Genomic DNA, 23,363 nt, shown 5'->3' with positions numbered 1-23,363 from the left:
CAGCCCTGCTGGCCTGGGGGGGTCCCCAGAGGGGGTTCATGGCCCACCAGCAGGGCCTCATCCTGAGCACGCCCCAGCACCCCACGTTGGTCAATGGCACTTCCCATGAGGGGAAGTCTGCCCTGATCCCACTTCTCCTTCCCCTTCCCGGAGCCCCAAAACAGGATCCTGCCTCTGCCACTTCCTCCCTAGGAGAGCCCCTTGTCCCCAGCCTGGACCATGCACGAGGAACCCCAGGGAGGTACCTGCTGGGGGCACCAGCACCCCGAAAGCATCAGGCCTGGAACGAGCCCATCCAGGAGCCCCTTTCCCCCGCCCCCCTTCACCTGCTCCCCAATTCCCACCAGGCTCCAGCGCTCCGGAGCCTTTGCCTGGGATCCGTAAGGAGCTTGTGCCTCGTGCCTGGGAGGCTTAACCAAAGCTGTGGGGATGCAGAGCTGCTCCGGCCCCTTCCCACTGCAAGCATTGAGCCATGGCCCCCCTTTCCCCCCTCCCCCTTTTTGGTCCCCCCAAGGGTGCCCCATCACATGCAGCACCTTGGGGTGCAGCCTTAGGGGGTGGCAGCGGGCGCAAGCTCCCATCTTAAAGCACCCTTGGGATTAGCAGGACCTGACCTTAATCCCCCCGGGCACGCAGGGGCCTGGAGGGGGCTGCTGATGGGGCCCCCAGTGCCAGATGTGCCGGGCATCCCCGGCTCCATCCCAGCCCTGGGGCTGCTCCAAGGCTCTCCCTGCAGAGACCCGGCCGCTCAGTGCACAAGTGGCTGCGGATGGGCCATGGTCCCGTTTCCATCCTGGCACCCACCCTGGGGAGCCTGGAGCTGGGCATGAGGAGCTGGAGAACCCCAACCCCTGTGCGTGGTCCTCATGGGCTGTGTGAGGTGCCATGGGCCATGCGTGGGCTGTACATGGGATGTGGGAGGTGCCAATGGGGCGGTGCAAGGTCTATATGGGATGTGCAAGGTCTATGTGGGGTCCCCATGGGCTATACAAAGTCTCCATGGGACTGTGCAAGATCTATATGGGATGTGCAAGGTCTATAGGGGATGTACAAGGTCTATATGGGATGTGTGGGGTCCCCATGGGCTGTACAAGGTCTCCATGGGGTTGTACAAGGTCTCCATGGGACTGTGCAAGGTCTATATGGGATGTGCAAGGTCTATGTGGGGTCCCCATGGGCTGTACAAGGTCTCCATGGGGTTGTGCAAGGTCTGTATGGGATGTGTGGGGTCCCCATGGGGCTGTGCAAGCTCTATAGCGGATGTGTGGGGTCCCAATGACTTCCCCAGTGCCACCAGCCCTGATGTGCCAGGACCCCGATGTCACCAGCCCCATGCATTCACCCCTGGGCACTCATTGCCCTCAGCCCTGCTTGCACCCAGTTCCGGGGCGCTGTCCCCATGGGGGGGGGACCCCATTGGGTGGGCTCCTACCTGTGCCTGCGCCCACCCGTCCGCGCTGCTCACATCGCGGCTCCCGGCGCCGGGCCCGGTAAAGCCGATTAAGGACCGGCTTTGCAGCTCCCTCCCTATTCCCACAGCTCCTCCCGCCTCATTCCAGTGCCTGGCACAGCCCGGGCAGGGCGGGAATACGCAGGGAAGGGGTCCCCTCGGTGGGGTGCTGGGGTCATCCCATGGGAGAGGCAAAGCTGCAGCCTGGGGCTCACTCAGGTTCTGCATCCCCCCCCCTCCCATTCCCCATCTATCGCATCCAGGGGGATTTCTCCTTCCCAGCACCCCAGGGGCAGGGAATCTCTGAGCCTTCTCCTCGCATTCCATCCCCTCTTCATTAGTGTTGGAGCTGGGGGACCCCCACAATCCCATCCCCCCCCCCCCCCCCCCCCCCCCGGCCGACATCCCAGGACATCAATGACAGCAGCACATGGGATGGGAAGGGATCAGCTCTATTGATTCCAGAAGGAAACAGAGGCAGGAATACAGAAGCTTGGCAAGCACAGATACATAACGCGGTGTCACCATATCCCGCCGGAGCAGGGGGCCTGATCCTGCCCCCAGGCTGGGGGTCAAGAGCTGGATGGAGCCTGGCAGTGAGAGGAGCTGCCCCCCAGGTGCCCCTTGCTCAAAGGGAAAACCTTCCTCAATGCTTCCTAAAGCATCCTTGGCCTCATCCTGCCTGGAAAAGGGCTCCTGAGCTCCTATCACTGGAGAACAAAGTGGGGCTCGAACCCCACTGGATGCAGCATCCCCCCGAAGAGGAAGTTTAAGTGGGTCCTGCAGGAGCGAGGTCCAACTCCCCATCCACCAAATCCATCTGGTCCCAGAATACAGCTCCGGGGCGCTTCACTTCCCATATTCCATCCACCCTCGACGCCAGGCGGGATCTCTGCTCCGGAGCGGCTCCCACCTTGGCTAAGGCACAACTTGGCTGCTTAGAAAAGATTGACCCCAATGGGCAAAGAGGCGCTTGGGATGGGGAATACAGTACATGGAGTGACGGGAATGCTGCCGGATGCCCTGAAAATGGGGGGAAAAACCTGGGAATTTGGGGGGCAAATCCCAAAAAGAGTTGCTCGAGGCAACGCTCCGCGTCAGGCACCAGCACCAGAGCTGCTCTGCTCAGCCCCATGGGAATGGCTTCGCTTCTCCCAGCCCTGGAGAAAAAGCTTTGGCAAACGCTAGGATCGCATCCCCGGAGCCGCTGAATCCCAACCTCCTGCTCCGTCAGCGCGATTCCTCCTCATCTTTGGTTGCGCTTTTAAAAAGCTTTGGAAGCTGGAAAAAGCTCTCTTTTTTTTTTTCGGTTTGGTTTTTGTTTTTTATAGAAATAGATCTTTTTTGGTTTTCCTTTTTTTTTTTTTTTCCTTACAAAAACGAACCAAAAACAAACAAAGAAAAAAAAAAAAAAAAAAAAATCGAAGCATCCGGAAGCGTTTCCGAGAGGTTTCTATATAAAATTCCTGCTCTAGAAAAGGGAAAAATCCCGACGTCGGTGCTGGATCTCGAAAAGAAAACACCAAAATACGCTGCCTTTGGGGAAGCAAATCCTGCCGAGGGATGCCGGGAATGGTGCCGCGGCGTTACATGATGCTGCAGTTCTGCACAGCCGGAGCCTGGCAGGAAGAGAGGGAAAGCAGCGCATGAGCCCCAAATCAGTGCCACGGAGGCAGCAAATTCCAAGCGGGATCCCCCCCCTGCCCTTGGGATGCAGTGAACCCCCCTCAGCCCTGAATTGGGGGATTAGAGGAGGGTATTGATTACTCTTGCGAGTGCCCAGCATGGAATGAGAGCCATGGGGATGAGGGATGCTCCGGGGGGTCAAGCATGGGATACGGAGATGCTGCGGGCAACCCCTTCCCAATCCCTCCCTTTCCGAAGGTGCCCAGAGCAAGAGGAAAAGCAGGGAGGAGGCAGAGGAAGGCGCTGCCTTGGTGGGAGAGGGGGCCCCAGGGTGCTGGTGGGTGCCAACCTGCCGGCGAGGGCTGGAGTCCCCCAGGAGGTAGTTCCTGGTCACCAGCGTCTCCCCGAGGCCGATGCTGCCGGCGTCGCCCATGCTGCGGTAGCTGCGGGTGACGGTCACGCTGGAGGTGGACGAGCCCGAGGACATGGTGGCGATGTTCTGGTTGCCCCCCTTGTCGGCCGGTTGCCCGCACGTGCCGCAGACCACGGTGCGCGAGCGCAGGTTGTATTCCCCGGGGTCGCCGGGGCCACCGCAGCTGCCCTGCACCGGAGGGAAGGGGGGGACACGGACAAAGGGACCTCAAGCACCCGCCAGAGCAGCTTCTGCATCCAGCACCCTGCCCTGAGGAGCGCGGTGGGAGGCAGGAGGGCTCTGCAAGGCAGTCTTCAAAGAGTCCGTGAACCACCCGTCCCATCCATCCCATGGTTTGAAACAAAAAGTGGTAATAACAGGAATAATTACATTATTATTAATTATAACTATACATTCTCCTCCTTCTTCTCGATTATCTTCTCATTTTCTTTTTCTTCTTCTTCTTCTTCTCCTTCTTCTCCTCCTTCTTCTCCTTCTTTCCTCTTCTCCTCCTTCTTCTCCTCCTTCTTTCCTCTTCTCCTCCTTCTTCTCCTCCTTCTTTCCTCTTCTCCTCCTTCTTCTCCTCCTCCTTCTTCTTCTCCTCCTCCTTCTTCTTCTCCTCCTCCTCCTTCTTCTTCTTTTCCTCCTCCTTCTTCTTTTCCTTCTTCTTCTTCTCCTTCTTCTTTTCTTCTCTTTCTTCTTCTTCTTCTCTTCCTTCTTCTTCTTCTTCTCCTTCTCCTTCTTCATTTTCTTCTCCTTCTTCTTCATTTTCTTCTCCTCCTTCTTCATTTTCTTCTTCCTCTTCTTCTTAATTTTCTTCTTTTCCTTCTACTTCTTCATTTTCTTCTTCTCCTTCTACTTCATATTCTTCTTTTTCTTCTTCTTCTTTTTCTTTTCCTTCTTTCTGTTTTTCTTCTTCTCCCTTCTTCTTCTTTCTCTTCTAATTATTATTATTAGTACTATCAGTAATTATTAGATGATCCCTGCAGTGCTCAAGGCCAGGCTGGACAGCGCTTGGAGCAAGCTGCTCTAGTGGAAGGTGTCCCTGCCCATGGCAGGGGCTGGAACTGAATGAGCTTTAAGGTCCCTCCCAACCCAAACCATTCCACGACCCTATTACTATTACTCTAATCCCGCAGAGCCTGTCACTATTACACCCCATGACTCTATCACTGCCATCATCCCTCCAACAGCCCCCTGCGTCACTCACGTGGTGATGGCGGTGGTGGATGTTAACTTCATCATCGTCCTCATCCTCATCGTCGTCGTTGATGATCACGGTGCGGACCAGCTTCCGCATGGCCACCTCCTGCAGGCGACAGGAAAGGAGTTGGGGGGGTTTGGTGGCTGCTGACCCCCACCCCATGCCCTGGAGCTGCCCATGGGCTCTTACCTCCCCATTGGAGTTGATGAGGGCAGTGCGCAGGCTGTCCCCGGAGCCCCAGCTGCTCTGGGCTTTCCACACCACGTTGCTGGGGGGGCTATGGGTCGCCCCAGCCCCTGAGGCCCAGATCTAGGGAGGAGAGCACAGAGCATTCAATAGTGGGTTGAACGGAGAAGCTGTGGCTGCCCCATCCCTGGCAGTGCTCAAGGCCAGGTTGGATGGGGCTTGGAGCATCCTGCTCTAGTGGAAGGGGTCCGTGCCCATGGAACTGGAGCTTTAAGGTCCCTTCCAACCCAACCCATTCTGGGGTTTCCATGACTGGGTCTGGGATCTCGGCTGGATCCATCGCTGGGCAGGGCCTCACCGTGACCACTTGGCCAGCCTTCAGGGTGAACTTCGGGGGGAAGCGGTAGGTGATGGGGGGATCGTCTCCATTCTGCCTCTTGATCTGCCAGTTCCCCATCGCCTGGTCCTGCAAGAGACCCATGTTTAGATCCTTCCGCTCCTCCCCGGCTTGTCCCAGCTCCATCCCACCCATGGGGTGAAACAGGGCTGAACCAACCCCCCCTTGGCTCCTCCCTGAAGGCAAACGCACCTCATTGGACTTGTTCCTGAGCCTCACGAATCTCCCCTCCAAGTCAACCTCTTCCACACCAACGCGGCCGCTTGTCCGGGCATGGTGGGAGAAGCTGGTCCGGCTCTCGCTGTCCTCCAGCTTCCTCTTCTTGGAGGAGCCCGGGGTGGACAAGTGGCTCCGGGATGTACCTTTGTGGGAGGAAGGGCTGGGAGACAACCTCAGCCTGGGCAGGAGGAGAAGGGGAGATGGAATCAGTAAGGACACGAGGACCGGGACTCACCGAGCCCGTTGGGTTGAATGCTCACCGCTCCTCCTCGCCCTCCAGCAGCTTGCGGTAGGCGTTGATCTCCATGTCCAGAGCCAGTTTGATGTCCAGCAGCTCCTGGTACTCATCGAGCTGCTGCTGCATGCGTGCCCTCATCTCGGCCATGTCCCGCTCCTTGTCGGACAGCAGGCGCCGGTTGGTCTCGCGTTCCCTGGCCAGGATATCCTCCAAGTCGTGCAGCTTCGCTTCCTTAGCAGCCAACTGCGTCGGGAAGGGAAGGTGAGGGGTGGCTGCTCCAGCTAAAGCCACCCTTCGAGGTGGCACATCCAGAGGGACCCACCCCGGTCCTCACTCACCTGCTTCTGGAGCTGGCTGACTTCTGAGGAGAGGTTGTCGATGCGGATCCGGGTTTGCTGCAGCTCCTCATGGGCAGCACCCACCATGTTGCTGTTCCTCTCAGCCGACTGCTTGGCGTTCTCAAGCTGGAGGACACGGATGGATGGTTGGATGGATGGATGGATGGATGGAGAGAGGGATGGATGGAGGGATGGATGGGTGGATGGATGGGTGGATGGAGGGATGGATGGGTGGATGGAGGGATGGATGAAGGGATGGATGGTGGGATGGATAGATGGATGGATGAATGGATGGATGGAGGGAGAGAGGGATGGAGGGAGGGAGGTAGGGATGGATGGATGGATGGATGAAGGGATGGATGGATGGGTGGATGGAGGGACGGATGGAGGAAGGGATGGATGGATGGGTGGATGGAGGGATGGATGGAGGGAGGGATGGATGGAGGAATGGATGGATGGAGAGAGGGATGGATGGATGGAGGGGTCACCATGCCCATCAGCCCTATGGGGCAGGGTGAGGAGGGCACAAGGCACGTGGAGCGCCGCTCACCTTCGCCCCGTAGGTCTTTTCCAGTTCCTCCTTGTAGAGCCTGATCTGGGCTTCGTGCTGGCTCCGCAGCTCCTGCAGGGCTTCCGAGAGCTTGCTCTCGAACTCCCGCTGCCGCCCGTTGTCGATCTCCACCAGCCGCGTCTCGTGCCGGTGCTTGGTCTCCCGCAGCTCCTGGGCATGGGACACGGTGGGATCAGCTTTGGGAACGGGGACACGCCGCGGTCGGAGCGGGGTTATCCGCGCACGGCCACTCACCTCGCTGTAAATGTTCTTCTGGAATTCCAGCTCCTCCTTCAGGGTCTGGAGCCGGTTCTCGGCATCCACGCGCCGCAGCATCTCATCCTGCAGCTGCTTCTTGGCTTCACCCAAGGCGTTCTCCAGCTGCAGGGCATTGAGGATGCTCACAGTGGGTTCCCGGGTACCCAGCCCCAGCTCTGCCCCACGGCCATGGGGAGCCATGGGGACGGGGGATGCCCGTGCTCACCTTGGCCACCTGCGCCCTCAGGTCCCTCACTTCATTCTCCAGGTTCCTCTTCTCGCCCAGGGCCGTGGAGAGCGCGGCCTCCTTGGAGTTGAGCAGAGCCTCCACGTCCTTGAGCCGCGCCTGCGCCGTCAGCAGGTCCCCTTCCTTCTTGGCATTCCTGCAGGGACCACATGGGATGAGTGAGTGGCTATGGCACAGGGCTGCATGGCACAACGCGTGTGGCACAGTGTATATGGCACAGTGTATATAGCACAGTGTATATGGCACAGTGTATATGGCACAGTGTATATGGCACAGTGTATATGGCACAGTGTATATAGCACAGTGTATATGGCACAGTGTATATGGCACAGTGTATATAGCACAGTGTATATGGCACAGTGTATGTAGCACAGTGTGTGCGGCACAGTACAGCGTGGCACAGAGTATATGGCACAGTGCTGCATAGCACAGTGTATATAGCACAGTGTATACGGCACAGTGTATATGGCACAGTGTATACGACACAGTGTATATAGCACAGTGCAGCATGGCACAGTGTATATAACACAGTGTATATGGTATAGCACAGTGTATATGGCACAGTATAAGTGGCACAGTGTATACGGCACAGTGTGTTTGGCACAGTACAGCACAGCACAGAGTATATAGCACAGTACTGCACAGCACAGTGCATATGGCACAGTGTATATGGCACAGTGCAGCATGGCACAGTGCATATAGCACAGTGTATATGGCACAACGCATATAGCACAGTGTATACGACAGTATATATGGCACAGTTCATATAGCACAATGTATATAGTACAGCACAGTGTATATGGCACAGTGTATACGACACAGTATATAGGGCACAGTGTATACGGCACAGTGTATACGACACAGTATATATGGCACACTGTATATAGTATAGCACAATGTATATAGCACAGTGTATATGGCACAGTATATATGGCACACTGTATATGGCACAGTGTGTGTGGCAGGCACAGCCCCACACCGCACTGCCGGTGACTCTGCTGCCCTCCAGCATCGCCCCATCCCATCCCTCGCTCCTCCTGTCGCTCTTCCAGCCCTCCCAGAGCAGACCCAGGCTGTTCCTTATGGAGCCATCGCTCCGTGCCTGGGGAACCCGACCCGAGCCCTCGCCAGACACAACCTGATGCTATTTTGGCAGGTCCTATAAAAAGCACAGCCCTGTGGGTGCCTGCCAGCACCAGGGCAGGGATCGTCACCCCCCGTCCTTCACAATGGGGGGCAGGATGGGCACGTTCCTGGGGCAGAATTCCCGCCCCATGGCTCAGAAAGAGCAGGGAGGAGCTGGTGGCCCCACAGGAGGATCTGCCCCGCTTCCCATAGGGAACACATGGAGGAGCTGCCTCCACTCCTCTCCTCCTGCCCACCACGAGCAAGCACCGGCATTCCCAGACCTGTGTGTGGGAAGCGCCTTGCTTGGCCAGCAGCAGCTTTCCCTGCCTTTCCTTCTGCTTTCTGGCCCGAGCCGGCATGGAAAAGTCATTCCAAGATCTCCACCCGGTGCCGTACTCCATTAACCCCCTTCCTGGGGCACCACGGGCCTTCCAGTGCATCCCACTCCTTTCATGCCACTGACTCACGGGACAAAAATGCCATCTGGGAGCAGATCCAGAGCCTGAGTTGTCCCATCTGGCAGCAGCTCCTCGCTGTGGCCGGCAGGGATTGATCCCACTGTTCCCGATGGATTTAACCACCTCCTAACTCTAGGACCTGGGGGGGGGGGGTGTCACTGGCTCTTTGGGATGGGGTTTGGGGATGTGCAGCCTCTGATGCTTTAGGGAGCACGGGCACCATTTAGAAGTGAAAAGGCTGAGATTGGACGCGCTGATGCTCCATGGTGAATCCCAGGAGACTCGAGGAAAAAAATCCCCTTTTCCCCCCTTCATTTCCCATCGGATCCTGCTCTTGTTTCCCTGCAGCCTCCCAGGCTCCAACTGGCGCTAGGCTAAAAATACATCACTTCCATGGCAGCTGCGTCGCTCCCACGTCCCTTGGGAATGGGATGAACAGGGACCATCCTCCTCCTCCTCCGCCTGTTCCACTGCTCTCCCCATCCCACCTGCGACAGCGGATCCCAAAGGCTCTGCCAGCCCAAAGCTTTTGGAGCAGCTCCCATGGGATTTGCTTCCCTACACTGGGAGAGGCGAGCGTAAACCCAAGCGTTCATCGAAGCCGAGAGGAGAAAACACAAGGAGGGAATCAAATCCTTCAGGAACAAACGTCTCCGGAGAAAAGACGGAGGGAAAAGGGGCCTCCAAACTATTTTTAGCTTTTAAAAGCAGGAAGGAGGGAAAAAAATCCCCATTGCAGCTGCCAGAAAATCCCAACGTTCATGGAAAATTGGATCTGCTCGGAGCGAGCTCGGCACAGGCACGAGCCTGCAGAGCACACGGGGTGGCTTCAGAAAGGCTCTGGAGACCTTGGCATCCTTGGCCCTGTTTCTATTCCTGCCCTTCCCTCTGGCCCAGAATCCCAGAAGGAGCCCGGATCTGGGCTCTCCCTCTGGGAACGCCGAGGAGGGATGCTCTGGGCGTGCTCAAACCCCACTCCTCATCCCTTCCCGAGCCCTGGCTGAGGCTTGAGGCTGCTGGGAAGGGACCATGGAGATGGGATGGAGCCGGATTCCCTCCTCCCCTGCATCCCAATCACAGCCATCCCACTTCAGACAAGGAGCTTCTTCCCTATGGATGAATCTTTTCCCCTTATCCTGAGGATCAATTCCCCTATCCCAAGGATCATTACCCCCATCCCAGGGATCACTTCCCCTATCCCAGGGGATCATCCCCCCATGCCAAGGACCAGGGCCCTACAGAACAAGCAGCAGGGACAGGGTGAGGAAAGCCTCTATGGTGGGGCACTGGGAATGTGGCAAAGCAGCTTCTCCCAGCTCCTGACTCATCCATGCCTCTGCCAGGTCACCAGGATAAACAGAGCCGGTTTCCAAGCACGGATCCCAAGGAGCCAGCCCAATGTATAGGGAGGACAGGATCCGCACGCAGCCAGCATCCTACCAGCTCCACAGCCCTGCCAAACACAGCCAGGGAATGCCAGTGCTCATGGATGCATGGAAACGGCTCCCACCCTCCAGCATCCGCTAGGCCAAAGCCCATTCCCGGTGCCGGGCACGCTCATCCCTAGGGATGAGGCGTTTGCTCGGCTCCACGTAGCTTGTTGGCATCTTCAACGAGCTCAGCTTCCCCTTCCTGGAATGGGGAGCTGGCTTTTCCATGCATCCTAAGGGGGAAGCAAACCCGCTGGAACCAGGAAAGGGCATTTCATAGGGATGCAAATGGACCCAGAATCCTGCCCATTCCCGTTGCTCCGCAAATCCCATCACCAGGAGCCTCACTGGGAGTCGCTCCCAGCTTGATTCCTCCAGGAATCGGCTACAAACATTCCTTGGAAGGAGCTTTTCTCCTTTCCATGGAGACACCCTGCGCCGTGTCCCCACATCCTTGCCTCCCGTGACAGGGAAAAGCAACCTGGCTTCATCAGCACCGGGATGCACGGACCCGCGGGACCACGGCATGGAATGATGGCGCTTCCCGCACGGCTTGGAACCTGGAAACGGGATTTCAGAGGATAAAGAGCACATTCAAAAACCACAGAGCTGTGGGGAGCCCCAGTGCCACTCGCTCCCTATCCCAGGCTGGTGACTCATCCCAGCTCCAATGGAAATCCCAAATCATGGAGCGACGTGGCTGTTTGGGCTGTGTTCCCCCTGGAAACGGGAGGGCTCCGTGGTTTGGAAGGGCGGATGCCATTACCAGAAGGGGTTTATAGCTGGAAAAAGGGGGTTTGCCGGCTCCAAAGTGGGAGTCGATGGGGAAAGGGATGGGAATCGGCTTTCCACTACCCACACTGTGCATCCCCCAGGCATGAGCCTGTGTCTGCCTTGGAGCAGGGAGGGAAAACAGCCCTAAACTTGTGTGTAGATGCAGCCAGGGCTTAGGGCAGCAGACGAGGAGCAGGGATGCAAATTCCAGCTCCAAGAGCAAGGGAATGCGTTGCCACCATGGAAATGTGGCTGCGGGCCCCTTCCCGGTGGCATCTCGGCATGCAAAGGGGATGGAAAACAGCGGGGAGGCCGCTCTGCTCATAGGGATCCATGGCTGGGAATGGGGTCCCAGATGGGGCAAAGCAGAGAGGACCCAGGAGGGGCAAAGCAAGGAGCAAGCCCAAGGGCTCCCTCCTGCCCAGCACCTCACCCCGTTTCCCATTGGATTGGGTTCACAAAGCTTCCGGCCGGGAAACTTTGCTCAGGGAACAACGCAGGAATTGTGGGATCCAGCCTTGCCGGGAACAAAAGGGTTTGCTCCCAGCTCTGGAGCATGGGCAGATAAGGGGTAGAGAGGTGTTTACCCTGCACAAGGTCTGTTTGCCGTCTGCAGTCAGGGTGGGTCTGGATGTGATTCCATTGGGAAAAGGCAGCCGGGCACAGGAATGAGGAGGCCGGGGCCGCGCTGCACGAGGCAGATCCTCCCAGCTCCCTTCTGCCTGCTGCAGCATCCAGGATGGAGCCGGGAGCGCAGGGAATACCCACTTCCCACGGGGCAGCAGCCCTGGGAGGTGCAGGGTTAAACCCATGGGATGGAGGCTCAGCTTTGCCAAACCCTCGCTCCTCTCACCCCTAGGGATGCAGGGAGAGGAGCACGATGGATCCCTGCACCCCACGGGAGCTGCTGGGAGCGGGGTATCCACCAGCACCCATCACAGCAGGAAGGAAGGGGCAGGCGAGAGCCACAGCAACCGCACCCTGCGCCAGGGCTGAGCCTGACTCATGCATCACACAACCACAGCCTGCGTTGGGATGAAGGGACCGCGTCCAGCTCCAATCCCTGCCATGGACAGGGACCCCTGCCCCTAGAGCAGCTTGCTCCAAGCCCCATCCAACCTTTGTCCAAGAGGGCTGAGAGACCTCTGGTATCAGAAACCGTTTCCTACACAGTGCAGGAATCCAAGGGATCCACAAGAGCTCTTGGCTCCCAATCCGGGCTCCATCCCCACGCTGTAGGGACACGGTGCCAGCGCCTGCAGAGGTGCAACCCCATAACGGAGCAGGGCAAAGTCCAGGCAGGAGGGAGTCACCGTGCACACTCCCTGGGCTGGCCGGGAACTTTGGCCCCTCTTCCTGCAGCATCTCCTGGCTCTGAACGTGGGATGGCAGCAATAGAGCTTCATGGCTGGGAGGGTAACACCGACCGCCAGAGCCTTCCCCTTCCTCGCTGGTTTATGATGGATAATGGGTGATGCTGGCTCAGCACCGCTCAGAACAGGGATGGCCCAACCCCAGGTTGGTTTCGTGGCATTCCTGTGGGCTTGGCTCAACGCACTTCATCAACCAACTCAGCACAGAATCAGGCTGGGTTGGGTGGAAGGGACCTTGAAGCTCATCCAGCTCCAACCCCTGCCACGGGCAGGGACACCTTCCACTGGAGCAGCTTGCTCCCCATCCAACCTGGCCTTGAACATGCCAGGGATGGGGCAGCCACAGCTTCTCCATTCAACCCATTCCAGTGTCCCAGCACCCTCCCAGGGAAGAGCTTCCTTATCTCCAACCCGCACTTCCCCTGTCGTAGCTCAATCCCATCATCCCTTATCCCTCCGGTCCCTCATGGAGGCTCCTCTCCAGCATCCAGCTTCCACCCCCTTGGACTTTCCTTAATCCCCCCCGGCACCGTGGGGCTCAGACGCGTGCTGGATGGGACCCAGCACAGCCACAGCTGCCGTGGCACCGGTGCTGCTCCAGTTGCTCCCTGCACACTGGGACCATTCATCCCTCATTCCAGGGCTGAGGACGCAGCCCTGGCACCGCGGTGAGGGGCTGCGGGCACGCACGTGGCACCGGGAATGTGCTGAGCCAGGCACAAAGGAGCTGGTGCAGCAAAAGGCATTGGAAAGAGACCGGGAAAGGGGGAGCGGAGCTGGCGGCAGAGCAATGGGAAGTGATTCCCGGCTTTCCCATCCCAAACCAACCGGGGCAATGCTTCCCAGGGACTCTATATATGGAATCACAGAGTGGCTTGGCTTGGAACTCATCCGCGCCAACCCTCACTTTGGCCATGACCAGGGGGAAAGCGCCAGTGGCTTCCTCCTGTCCTGATGCCAGGCATCAATTCCCAAAGGGCATCAAGCATCAAGCCGGGAGCAGCCTCTCCACACGCCAGGAATGGCTCCGGAGCTGAAGCGTTAACTGGGAATCAAGTGACGTGCAAGAGGCAGGAAAACACTTGTGGCAGCAAGTGCAGCCAGGGCAGGCTGGGACGCGCCGTGCTTGGTGCTGCATGGAGGGGGGGGATGCATCCCCACACCAAAAGCAGCCACAATTCCCTTTGGAATTGCTTCTCTGTAATCCCCCATCTCTGGGGTAAAGCCCTTAATTTGCCAGGGTGGATCCCATCGCAATACAAGTGGTGAAGGCAATAGGATTTCCTCTCATTCCCCTCATTCCCAGGGCAGCCCAGCCCTGCAGCAGGAGCGGGTGAGACGCCAGCAATGGGAGCAGAGCCACAGAAACGAAAGTGTTGGAGCAGCTTCCTCTGCCTGAAATATTCCTACTGGGATAAAGTGGGGCTGGACAAGAAATATCCCTGCGGAGAAACAGCCGCGGGTGCAAGGGGGTCCTGGACCGCATCTCCTGCTCCCCCAGAGCATCCCCCAGCAGCACAAACTGTTCTTTGTGTGCCTCCAAAGGGCAAAGCCTCCTCAGATCCCAACTGCTCCTTCCCTGGCGAAGGTTTTCCAAGACACAGAGGGGGAAACAGGCCAAGATCCTGAGGTTTTCCCCCCACGCAAAGTGTTCCAGCACGAGCACGTCACTGCTGCAGGCAGCGCCCGGCCCTGGGGCGGGAGGCTCCAGGCTTGGGATCGGGGTTCTTTATCCCTTCTCCACTCATCCGGTTCCATTTTCCTGCTCCTGCTTGGGTGATCATTGCTGGACATGGGGGGAAAACCCATGCAGGATGAGGGCCTGTTGGGTCTGCCCTTGGAGGAGCTTCTCCCCCCTCAATAGCCACTATGGAAAACACAGTTTTCCTCCTGAGGGCAGGGATGAGCTCCGGGTGCGCAGGAAGAGGCTCCTCCAGCACCAGTTTAATCGCATTAAGGGCTGCAATTGAGGAAGTCATCGCTCAGCAGCCGCGCTCCGACAAGGGCCTGGTTCCGGAGGAGGGAGCTGCCACTGCCCAAGTGATGCTGCAGGGATCTGGGATGAGAGGGATCCTCGTTGGAGCGTGGCAATGGCGCCGGTTCTCATAGAGCCACAACAGGGCTGGGTTGAAGGGACCTTAAAGCTCATCCAGATCCAAGCACCTTCCACTAGAGCAGGCTGCTCCAAGCTCCATCCAGCCTCAATCTCCCCTCCGGCTGGTTAAAGCCTTATCCTATCCCTACATCCCTTATCCAAAGTCCCCACAGCTCATGAAGAGGGCAGGATCGGGATGCAGAGCATCGCCCCCACAGCAGCCCAGGGCCTTCCAAACCCTCCTGCCCATCCTTGGGGACTGCAGGGCAGGGACATTCCAGGCTCTCCCCATGGTGTTGGGGACATTGGGAAACCCTGCCTGGACCAGCATGGGGAGCAGCTGACCACACAATGGGAAGGCTCCAGCCCAAGGGAAGAGCAGCCGGCTGGGAATAGCGGGATGCAGGAGGCACAGGGCAGGGAGCCAGGGAATACTGGGCTGGCCGGACCCTCCTTCACCCACCCAGCTCTTGCACCAGTGCGTCGGGAGCTGGTGAGACCGGTCTCCCACTGCACACCCTCCACCCTGCATGGGAGGGACAGGAACCGGGTGCTATGGGGCAGCCCCAGCCCTAGGAACTGTGCCCCACACAACGCCCCACGACAGCCCCAGCCCCTTCTGTGCTGCTGAGACAACCGCAGCCGTGGGCAGCGGCGATGCTGGGAGATGCTGATAACGCAGCCCCACTGCTGCCTGCCCCATGGGAGATACCCAGAGCTTCCTCTCGGCTGACGGGGTGAGCTGGGGGCTCCCCAGGGTCAGGGGCAGTGAGACGAGGACCAGGGGCTCGGGGGGACAGGCCCAGTCCTCCCTTCCCATTGGGATGGAGCAGCAGCACACGAGCCCTTCCTGACCCTTCCAGTGGCTCCAACCCATGGCCCTAAGGTTGAGGACAGCCCTTCCAAACCCAGCATCTCTGTTCGTGCTCCCCTCTCAGCACCACACCGAGAAGGTCCCGGGTGATGTGACAACGACTTGGCAACGACTGCGTGTGCGTGGGGGGGGGGGGAAGAGGCCCCGATGCTGGTGCCCTACGCCGTGGCACGCAAAGGGCGGCGATGGATATCAGCTCTCATCTCACAGCCATGAGTCACAGACACCTCCCTCCTTCTGCAACCAGCCCTGAGCCCGCACCCAAACCCGCCTCCGACCCAAGAGCTGCTCTTTGGGAACCCCCTGGCTTTCTGAGGGGGATTTGGTAATGATGGAGAAGCTCTGGGAGCGTTTCCCATCGCGGGGATAAAGCCCATCATCCATGAGGACCATGCTCCCGGCTCCAAATGCTTTCCAGCCCTCCAAATGCCACGGCCAAGATAGTTCTGGGTTTGCATCAGGCAGCAAAAAGCCTTTAGGGAGCTCAGCTCGGTGCCTTATCCGAGCCCAGCACATGGAGAAGGGAGCTATATATAACCCAGCGCCCGGCATTCCGGGAGCGCTGGGAAAGGCTTTGCTTCACCCGTTCCCTGTCGGAAGAACGTTGACGGCATCTTCGGGAGAGGTTAATTTTAGCCTCATCGGAGACGGCTCCAAACGAGGTGTCCAGAGCAAGAGGCAAAAGAGCAAAGGGAGGAAGAAGGGGCTTGTCCCGATCCTGCTCCAGTGACGGAGGGGAACCCGCTCGCTCCAACATGGAGCGGGACTCGGGAGCAGAGCCAATGGCACCGGGGCCATGGGAGCCACAGGGGAAGCCCAGGGCTGGTCCAGCACTGACCAGGGAGCCCCGTGCCAGGATCCGTGTCCTCAGGGGACACGCTCCCAGCATGGGAAGGGCAGAGGCGCCGGCAGCAGCAGGGAGGTCCCTATGGCAGGAAGGGAATGACATAAACCTGTCAGGAAAGGGCTTGGGGGGGGTGGATTGGAGCCTCAGAGCAGAGCGGGAATGCATCGCCCGGAGGCAGCCGATGGGATGGGGATGCAGGCCCCCCCCCCCCAGGGGACCCAGCGGCACAGGCAGGGTTAAGGCAAACCAAACCAGCGCAGGTTCTTTAAGCGCCAAAGGCAGCAGAGGAAAACAGGGCGAGCTCAGTGAGCAGGACGGAGCCAGCTGCCTGGCACCGCTTCCTGCCCTGCGCCCCAGCCTGCTCGGGAATAGCTCCGGGATGACGAATGCGGAGGGACCAGTGGCCCCGCGTCGCACAGACCCGCTCCCAAATCCCTGCTCCGAGGGCATTCCTGGGGCTGGGAAGGGGCGGGAATGCCGAGAGACCCTTCCTATCCTCTTGGTCCCTGCTATGGACACTCCAGCTCCAGACAGGTCACGGGTTTCTCCTCTCCCGGCCTCCTCCAGGTCTCTATTTCCTCACTCCCGGCTCTTTGCCAGCCATGACGACAGCGATCGTCCCGCCACCGTTCCCCCCCACCCCCGGATCCCTCCATCCCTATGGCACTCACCGCGCTTTGAGCTCCTTGTGCTCCTCCCGGACTTTGCTGAGCTCCAACTGCAGCCGAGCTCTCTCCTTGGCCACGGAATCCAAGGTCTTGCGGGCATCCGCCAGCTCCGACTCATAGGCAGCCTTGATGCCGGAGACCTCTCGGCTCACCACCTCCTCGGACTCGGTGATGCGGAGCCTGAGCCCCGCGTTCTCCAGCTCCAAGGAGCGCACTTTGTCGATGTAGACGGCCAAGCGGTCATTGAGCTCCTGCAGGTCCTCCTTCTCCTGCAGGCGCGTGATGCGGGTCGGGGACAGCGGGGTCCCCGCAGCCCCGCTGCGGGTGCTCCTCTTCTGCGACGGGGTCGCCATCGGGCTGCGGAGGCGAAAGGACGCGGGCTCGGGTCACGGCGCGGGGTCCCCAAGCGAGCGCCTCGGCGGCTCCGGCTTGTCCGGGTGCCCCGCTTATATCCCGGCTGGGAGGAGGAGCTGCGAGGAGGAGGAGGGTGGAGTTAACGAGGCCCGGCTGCGGACAACACCCTTGCATGAAGCACGGCTGCTGCTGGGGGAAAGCCGGGAGAAGCATCCTTGGGAATGCGGGGCCTTGGGGTGAGCCCGTTGGAAACCCCGCTTTGCCCCCCCCCCGTTTCCCAGCTTTCAGTTTTGGAAAGGGCAAAGTGCTCCAAGGCTCAGAGGGGCTGCCCCAGGCACCCTCAGGACATCGCTGCCCCACACAGTGGGGTAGGGGGCATCTCAAGGTGGCCCCGGGGGGGTCCTGGGTACCCCACGCACCTGGAGCATCCCAGGATGCGGGGTCTGGGGACCCGAGGGCAGAATCCCAGCTCACCCATTGCCCAGGGTGCCCCTGAGCCCCAAACCATCACATAGAGCCCTGGGGCACCCGAGGACACCCCATTGCTGGCTTAGCCCAGTTCTCTCCACACCAGTGCCCCCCATTGCTCCCAGTTTCCCTGTGCCCAGTTGAACCCTTTCTCCTCATTCCCTATCCCAAATGTGCTCCTTTTGGAACCCCCCCAGTTCTGAGCACCAGTTCCCATTCTCCCACAACCATTCCCAGCCCCACCACCATTCCTCAGCCATTCTCCCACTATTTCCAGGTCCCATAGGGGTGATTCCCGGTCTTTCCAGCTTGATCCAGGCGGCTATGCCTCCCTCCGAGCCTCAGCAGCTCCCGACTTCCAGATCTGCTTCCTGGCACCCCCAGTGCTACTGATGGGGGTGCTTCATTGGCACCTCAAAGCCAATCCTTCCTGCACAAGAGATGGAAAACTGGGAATGACAACGGGAATGGAGAAGCAGCACCCCAGTAAGGGTGGCTGTGGGCGCCTCAGCTTCCTCCTTTGTAGGCTCCTGCTTGCAATGCTGGGCTCTGCAGCAAGGAAAGCTGGAATGGGAGCTGTATCCCATGGCTGGGAACACCAGTGGGAGATTGAGCACCCCAATCCATGGATATCCCGGCTCGTCCTGCAGCTGAGCTCCATTCCCTTCCCAGCGCGCTCGGAGCAGGAAAGCCGCGGGCAGGCTGGGAATGACTCACCCAGCAACCAGAGCAACAGAGGCAAACACATGGGGCACACGCAGAGGGACACACGTGTGGGTGCATGCGCGCTCCGGGAATGATTAATCCCGGCTCCGTGAGTCACTGTCACTGGAGCAGCAGAGGGTGGGGACCGGGAATGCAGCAGGAGCCAACTTTGGGGAAGCAGCAGCCGGAGGCCAGGAAGCAGCCACGGCGCTCCCTTGCTCAGCCGCTCTCCTTCGCGCCTGCAGCTCCATCCCCTTTCCCACCCTCTCCTCTTCCCCGTGTCCCCCATGCACTTATCCCCTTCCCAGCCCTAGGGATGCTGATCCCAAGGACAACGGGGTTAAAGCTGCTTTCACTCCACATGGGAACCGCAGCCAGGGCAAAGGCACAGGGATGAGCTTGGGCAATAGCTAAAATCCCAGCTAAGGGTCATGGGCACAGCAGGGGCCATATCCTGGCTCCTGGCTTTTGGTCCCATCATTCCCGGACACACACTGGGGGTTTGAGGGGCTGTTGTCACCCTCCCTGGTGGGGTGGCAGCCCTGGGTTGGCTCCCATTGCACTGATTGCTGTGATGCCCTTCTCCTGCTCCATCATCCCCATCAGCCCTGCCTTGGACCAGGGCAGGATGAGCCCAACCCAGCCATGGGTTGTGATGGCAAAGAGGTTCTTGTCCCCTGTGCAAGGCAGGAGGGGTTTAATTCGAAGCAGATGAGCAGCGGGATGAGCTCCGCTCAGCACCTCCCATCCCTGCCACTGCCAGGCCAGGATCCGTGCCCAGAACTGGGAATTCCTGTGGTTTCCATGAGCTGGAGCAGTGTGTGCATGAGGAGCGATGCACAGGGGATATGAGGGGCGATGGAGGGACGGATGAGGAGGCTGCATGGCTCCAGCACAGGCTCTATCTCTCCCAGTGGGACTCGGAAGGCAGGAATCAGCCCCATCCCTGGAATTCCAACCTCTTTGCAGCCTCCAACACTCCTTGGCCAGCAAAAGAATCCTGGAACCGTGGAGCGCTGCGGGCTTGGGGTGCTGAGAGATGCTGCAGGTCCGCAGCTGCATCCATGGAGAGCCATGGGATGGGGATGTGCTGTGGGTGGGAGCCCTATGGAATGGGGCTCTTCCCAAGAAGCCTGGGGGTCCCCCTCTGGGCTGTGCTGCCCTTGCCCCTTGGCATCCTTCCTCCAGCTCCTTCCAAAGCAGACACATCCCATCTCCACGTGGGAATTTGCTCTTTCCAAGCCTCCCTTCTGGCCAACAAGGCATCAAAGCATTAACCCTGCATCCCTGCCCACCCCGCTACGAGCAGGAGAAGATCCCAGCTTCCAAGTGCATTCCCATTGGATCCCAGACAGCTGAAAATCATTGGGTTGACCGTACCCAGAGGTCCCCCTCCTTTATCTATAGCAGCAAGTGACATGCCCAAGGATGAAGGGATGCAGTGGTAGAGGCAGGGATGGGACCTGGATCTCCCCCTCCAGCATCCCAATGCATGGTGCTGACCTGCAAGGCCCTGTGCTGGGCTTTCAGTTCCAACCCCCCCTCCCCCAAATCTGTGCACATAAGGGGGTTGGTGCATACGTGCAGAGGAGCTTTAATTAGCTAATACTCTCTAATAGGCTCTAATTGCCTTGTTATAAGAGGTAATTACAGCGATACATCAATTAGAGCTGGAAAATTAATAGATTTACCAGTTGCATTTGTAGCAAGGGCTGGGATTCACAGGGAGCAGCGGCCGCAGGGGGGGGGGAGCTCGGAGGTGCCAGCAGCAGGAATGGCACCAATCCTGCTCGAGTATCCCGGGGTCCACGAGCATCCCCAGCCCCGCTGTGCTCAGCAGCCAAGGGGTTACAGCAGAGTGGTGCAGTGGTCCATGGTGCAGGCCTCTGCTGCATCCCTCTGGGATGCTGGATTGAGTCACCTCTGCCAGGGATGGGGCAGCAGAGGCAGGAGCACTCATGGGGAGCTGGGACACGCTCTGGGCTCTTCCCTAACCCAGTAGGTGCTGAACGGCTTCTGCAGGTATCCCAATGGAAAATGCATCCCTGAGCTTGGCTGCGAGGAAAGGGGCTGGAAGGAAAAGCTGGTTTGGCATCACGTTGCTTTGTGGTCCTTTCCCAACTCCCAGATGAAGGCTGAGCCCTCCTGCCCCATCCTTGGGCTGTTCCCATGGAGCAGGAGCAGCCTGTTTTCCATACAGCCCCTGGACCACGTGTCTATCCACCCAGAATATCCCATTTCCCTACAAGGGGCAAGTTTCTGAGTGTGGAATCCTGGAGAGGGGCTTTGGACAAGGGATGCAGGGACAGGCCAAGGGGAATGGCTTTAACCTGCTAGAGGAGGGATGGAGATGGGCTCTGAGGCAGGAGCTCTTCCCTATGAGGGCGATGGGACACTGGGATGGGTTGAACGGAGAAGGTTTGGATGCCCCATCCCTGGCAGTGCTCAAGACCAGGTTGGATGGGGCTTGGAGCATCCTCTCTCGTGGAAGGTGTCCCTGCCCGTGGCAGGGATTTGGAGCTGGATGAGCTTTGAGGTCCATTCCCACCCAAACCCGCCTGTGATTCATTCCGTGATTCATTCTGTCCCTGGCTGCTCTCACTCTTTGTGCTATAAAAAGGTCTATAACAGCCCCGGCTCTTCCAGCACCGCAGGCACAGGCCTGGGGGCTCCATCCTGACCCCATTCCACCCCCGAAGCTGGGATAATCCCTCGGTAGCACCTCTCACAGGCAGGGATGCGCTTTGGGAAGGTTTCCTCCCGTGTGGGCTGCTCCCGCTCTGCCTGGCATGGAAAACACCGGAGGCTCCAATCCCTGGCACGGCTTCAGCCAGCACCGCGGGCAGGATGCGGATCTGCCCCATCCCAAGGCCAGAGCAATCCCAGCTCCCTGCTTCCTCGCAGGGCGCTGGAGCTGCCGCCGGGGATGTTTGTGCAGGATGGAGCTGGAGGGCAGCCAGGCCATGGCCGGTGCTCAGCATTCCCTGGCTGCCACGCTGGAAGCCTGCAGGAAAGGTGGGTAAAAGCCACTCATCCCCCCGGGCTCCCCAGGGCCCTGCTGAGCTTCCAGCATCCTCCAGCCCAGCTCCAGGCTCCTGGCTCCTCTCCTTGACCCGCAGGGAATTCCCTGTGCGCCCAAGGAACTGCAGGCGGGAGCTGCTGCTGCTCCTACGTATCCTGGTTGGATGCTTCCAAGTCGCTTGCTTGGGGGCTTTTAGGATCCCACAATCAAATCTCTCCAGCGGGGACCTTTTCCCTCTGGATGAACCCCACCTTGTGCCAAAGAGGTATCGCCCGCTCCCTCTTGGGATGGATGGGAACAGGGATGCGGCCAGGGACAAGGTGCACGGTGCCGGGACGCACCCCCAGAGCCACACGCCCGCTGTGCAAATATCCACATCCCTTCGTGCTGCCTGTAAAAGGGAAAACTGGGAAAGGCCAGGGACGGGCGGCGTGCACCGGATTCAGTGCTCCTGGTATCCCCGGTGCACACAGGACAGGGAGGACCACTCCGTGTATCCCAACAGCATCCCACATCCCCCGCAGTCCCTGTGGGTGGGTACCAGCATCCTGCATCCAGGGATGGCTCCTTCAGTGCTTCTTGGCAGCATCCCTGGGGAAGGGGCCATGTGTCCAGAGGCCACATCCATGGATACCCAGGAGCGGAGGCAACTTCAAGTGTGACCAAGCATCACTGAGAAGCCCAGAGAATGGGATCTGAAGGGACAAACCCGACACTGATGGGGCTTTAGCTCCTGACTCCCACTTCCATGCGCTTGGTGCATCAAGCATCCCGTGGGATCCTTGGAGCAGCCAGATCCTCCGGGCTGGGAAGGGAATGTGCCTTCAGCAGCAGGAGGGGACAGAGCCCACAGGAGGCTGGAACCGGGAGAGCTTTAAGCTCCCTTCATCCCAACCCAGCCTGGGATTCCATGGGGAGGAAGCTCTGTGCGTCCAGGGAAGGGATTGGAACCCTGGGATACGGTTTGGAAGGGGAGCTGTGTGCTGGCTAAAGCCAGGCAGAGAGTCCTGGTGCTGCTCATCCCCAGGTCCGTGTGTGGAGGAGCAACGGGAGTTTTCCTACTGGGATTTGGACATAAAAGGCAGCAGAGGCTGGGAAGGAAGGGATGAACATCGAAGGGAAACGGCTGCACCGTGCCTTGTGCCGAGGGAGCATCGAGCGGGTGCTTCCGTGCTCACTGTGCTGGCGGCCCGGGGCTGTTTGTTTGCCGGTTGCCAAGTGCTGGGCTTGGGCTTTGCAAACCCCGTGGTTCCGCTGCTGTTTGCAACCCGCAGAGAGGGTTTGGGATGGGGGAAGCCAGGGAGAGCCCTGCGAGGGTTGGGCTGCACTGGGCAGGATGGAGCTGGGGGTACCGGGAATGGGGTCTGTGCAGGCACCAGTGGAGACCCCGATTGCTGCCCAGGGCCATAAGGATGGAGATTGATGCGCCAAGAGCCACTGCACCAGAGAGGCTGGAGGACAGAGGCCACTGGGAATAAGTTATGGAAGGCCAGGAATCCCTTTGCCTCCAACAACAAAGGCAGAGCCCTCTCATTCCTGCTGGAGGTGAGTCTCCCCCTTCCAGCTGTCTCCGCTTCTCCATGCAAAGCTTGACCTCTTTGGATGTGCCCTGCTTGGTCCGCAGTGCTCTGCCCACCCCATAGAGCATCCCCTCCACCTCACAGCTCCCATCCGGGATGCACAGGTCCCTGCCTCAGTGACTCTGTTTGGGGTAAGCTCCTTCTTCCAGCCCTTTCCATCTCAGCTCTTCACCTGGAGGAGCTTTAAGCTCCTCCCCAACCCATCCCATGCTGTGATTCGATGATGATTAAAGGTTATACAGCATCATTCCAGCAGCCAGGCTCTGAGCAGTCCACTCTAAGCAGTGGGACCTGTATCCCAACAGCATTGGGATGCTCCCTGCCAGCCACGCAGCGCATCCCGGTTTCCCAGGCAGCGAACGGCAGCGCCACCTCGTGTTCACCGTGTGCAGTGCAGAGGAGGCGAGGCCAGTTCTGGGACAGGGCTGCCCATGGATGCTCCAACTCCTGTTTCCAGGGATC

The 23,363-nt window shown here is 59.1% G+C and overlaps 1 protein-coding gene across 1 annotated transcript; it reads right to left on the bottom strand.

The window, feature by feature from the left end:
- Positions 1 to 1,896: 1,896 nt before the first annotated feature.
- On the bottom strand, positions 1,897 to 17,221 carry LMNA (lamin A/C). The gene is made up of 12 exons (XM_080634975.1): positions 16,776 to 17,221; positions 7,105 to 7,261; positions 6,876 to 7,001; positions 6,621 to 6,791; positions 6,071 to 6,196; positions 5,755 to 5,975; positions 5,468 to 5,672; positions 5,237 to 5,344; positions 4,882 to 5,001; positions 4,699 to 4,797; positions 3,426 to 3,677; positions 1,897 to 3,069 (listed from the first exon to the last, which is right to left on the bottom strand). The coding sequence occupies exons 1-12, from the start codon at positions 17,123 to 17,125 to the stop codon at positions 3,037 to 3,039; spliced, it is 1,968 nt and encodes a 655-aa protein (XP_080491101.1). The 5' UTR covers positions 17,126 to 17,221; the 3' UTR covers positions 1,897 to 3,036.
- Positions 17,222 to 23,363: the final 6,142 nt, after the last annotated feature.

This window comes from Psittacula echo (genome assembly GCF_963264785.1).
Source record: "Psittacula echo genome assembly, chromosome: 26".
In the NCBI taxonomy this organism is placed as follows: Eukaryota; Metazoa; Chordata; class Aves; order Psittaciformes; family Psittacidae; genus Psittacula; species Psittacula echo.
Note: the sequence above shows the minus strand (reverse complement) of the source record. Positions and strands in the feature narration are given on the sequence as shown.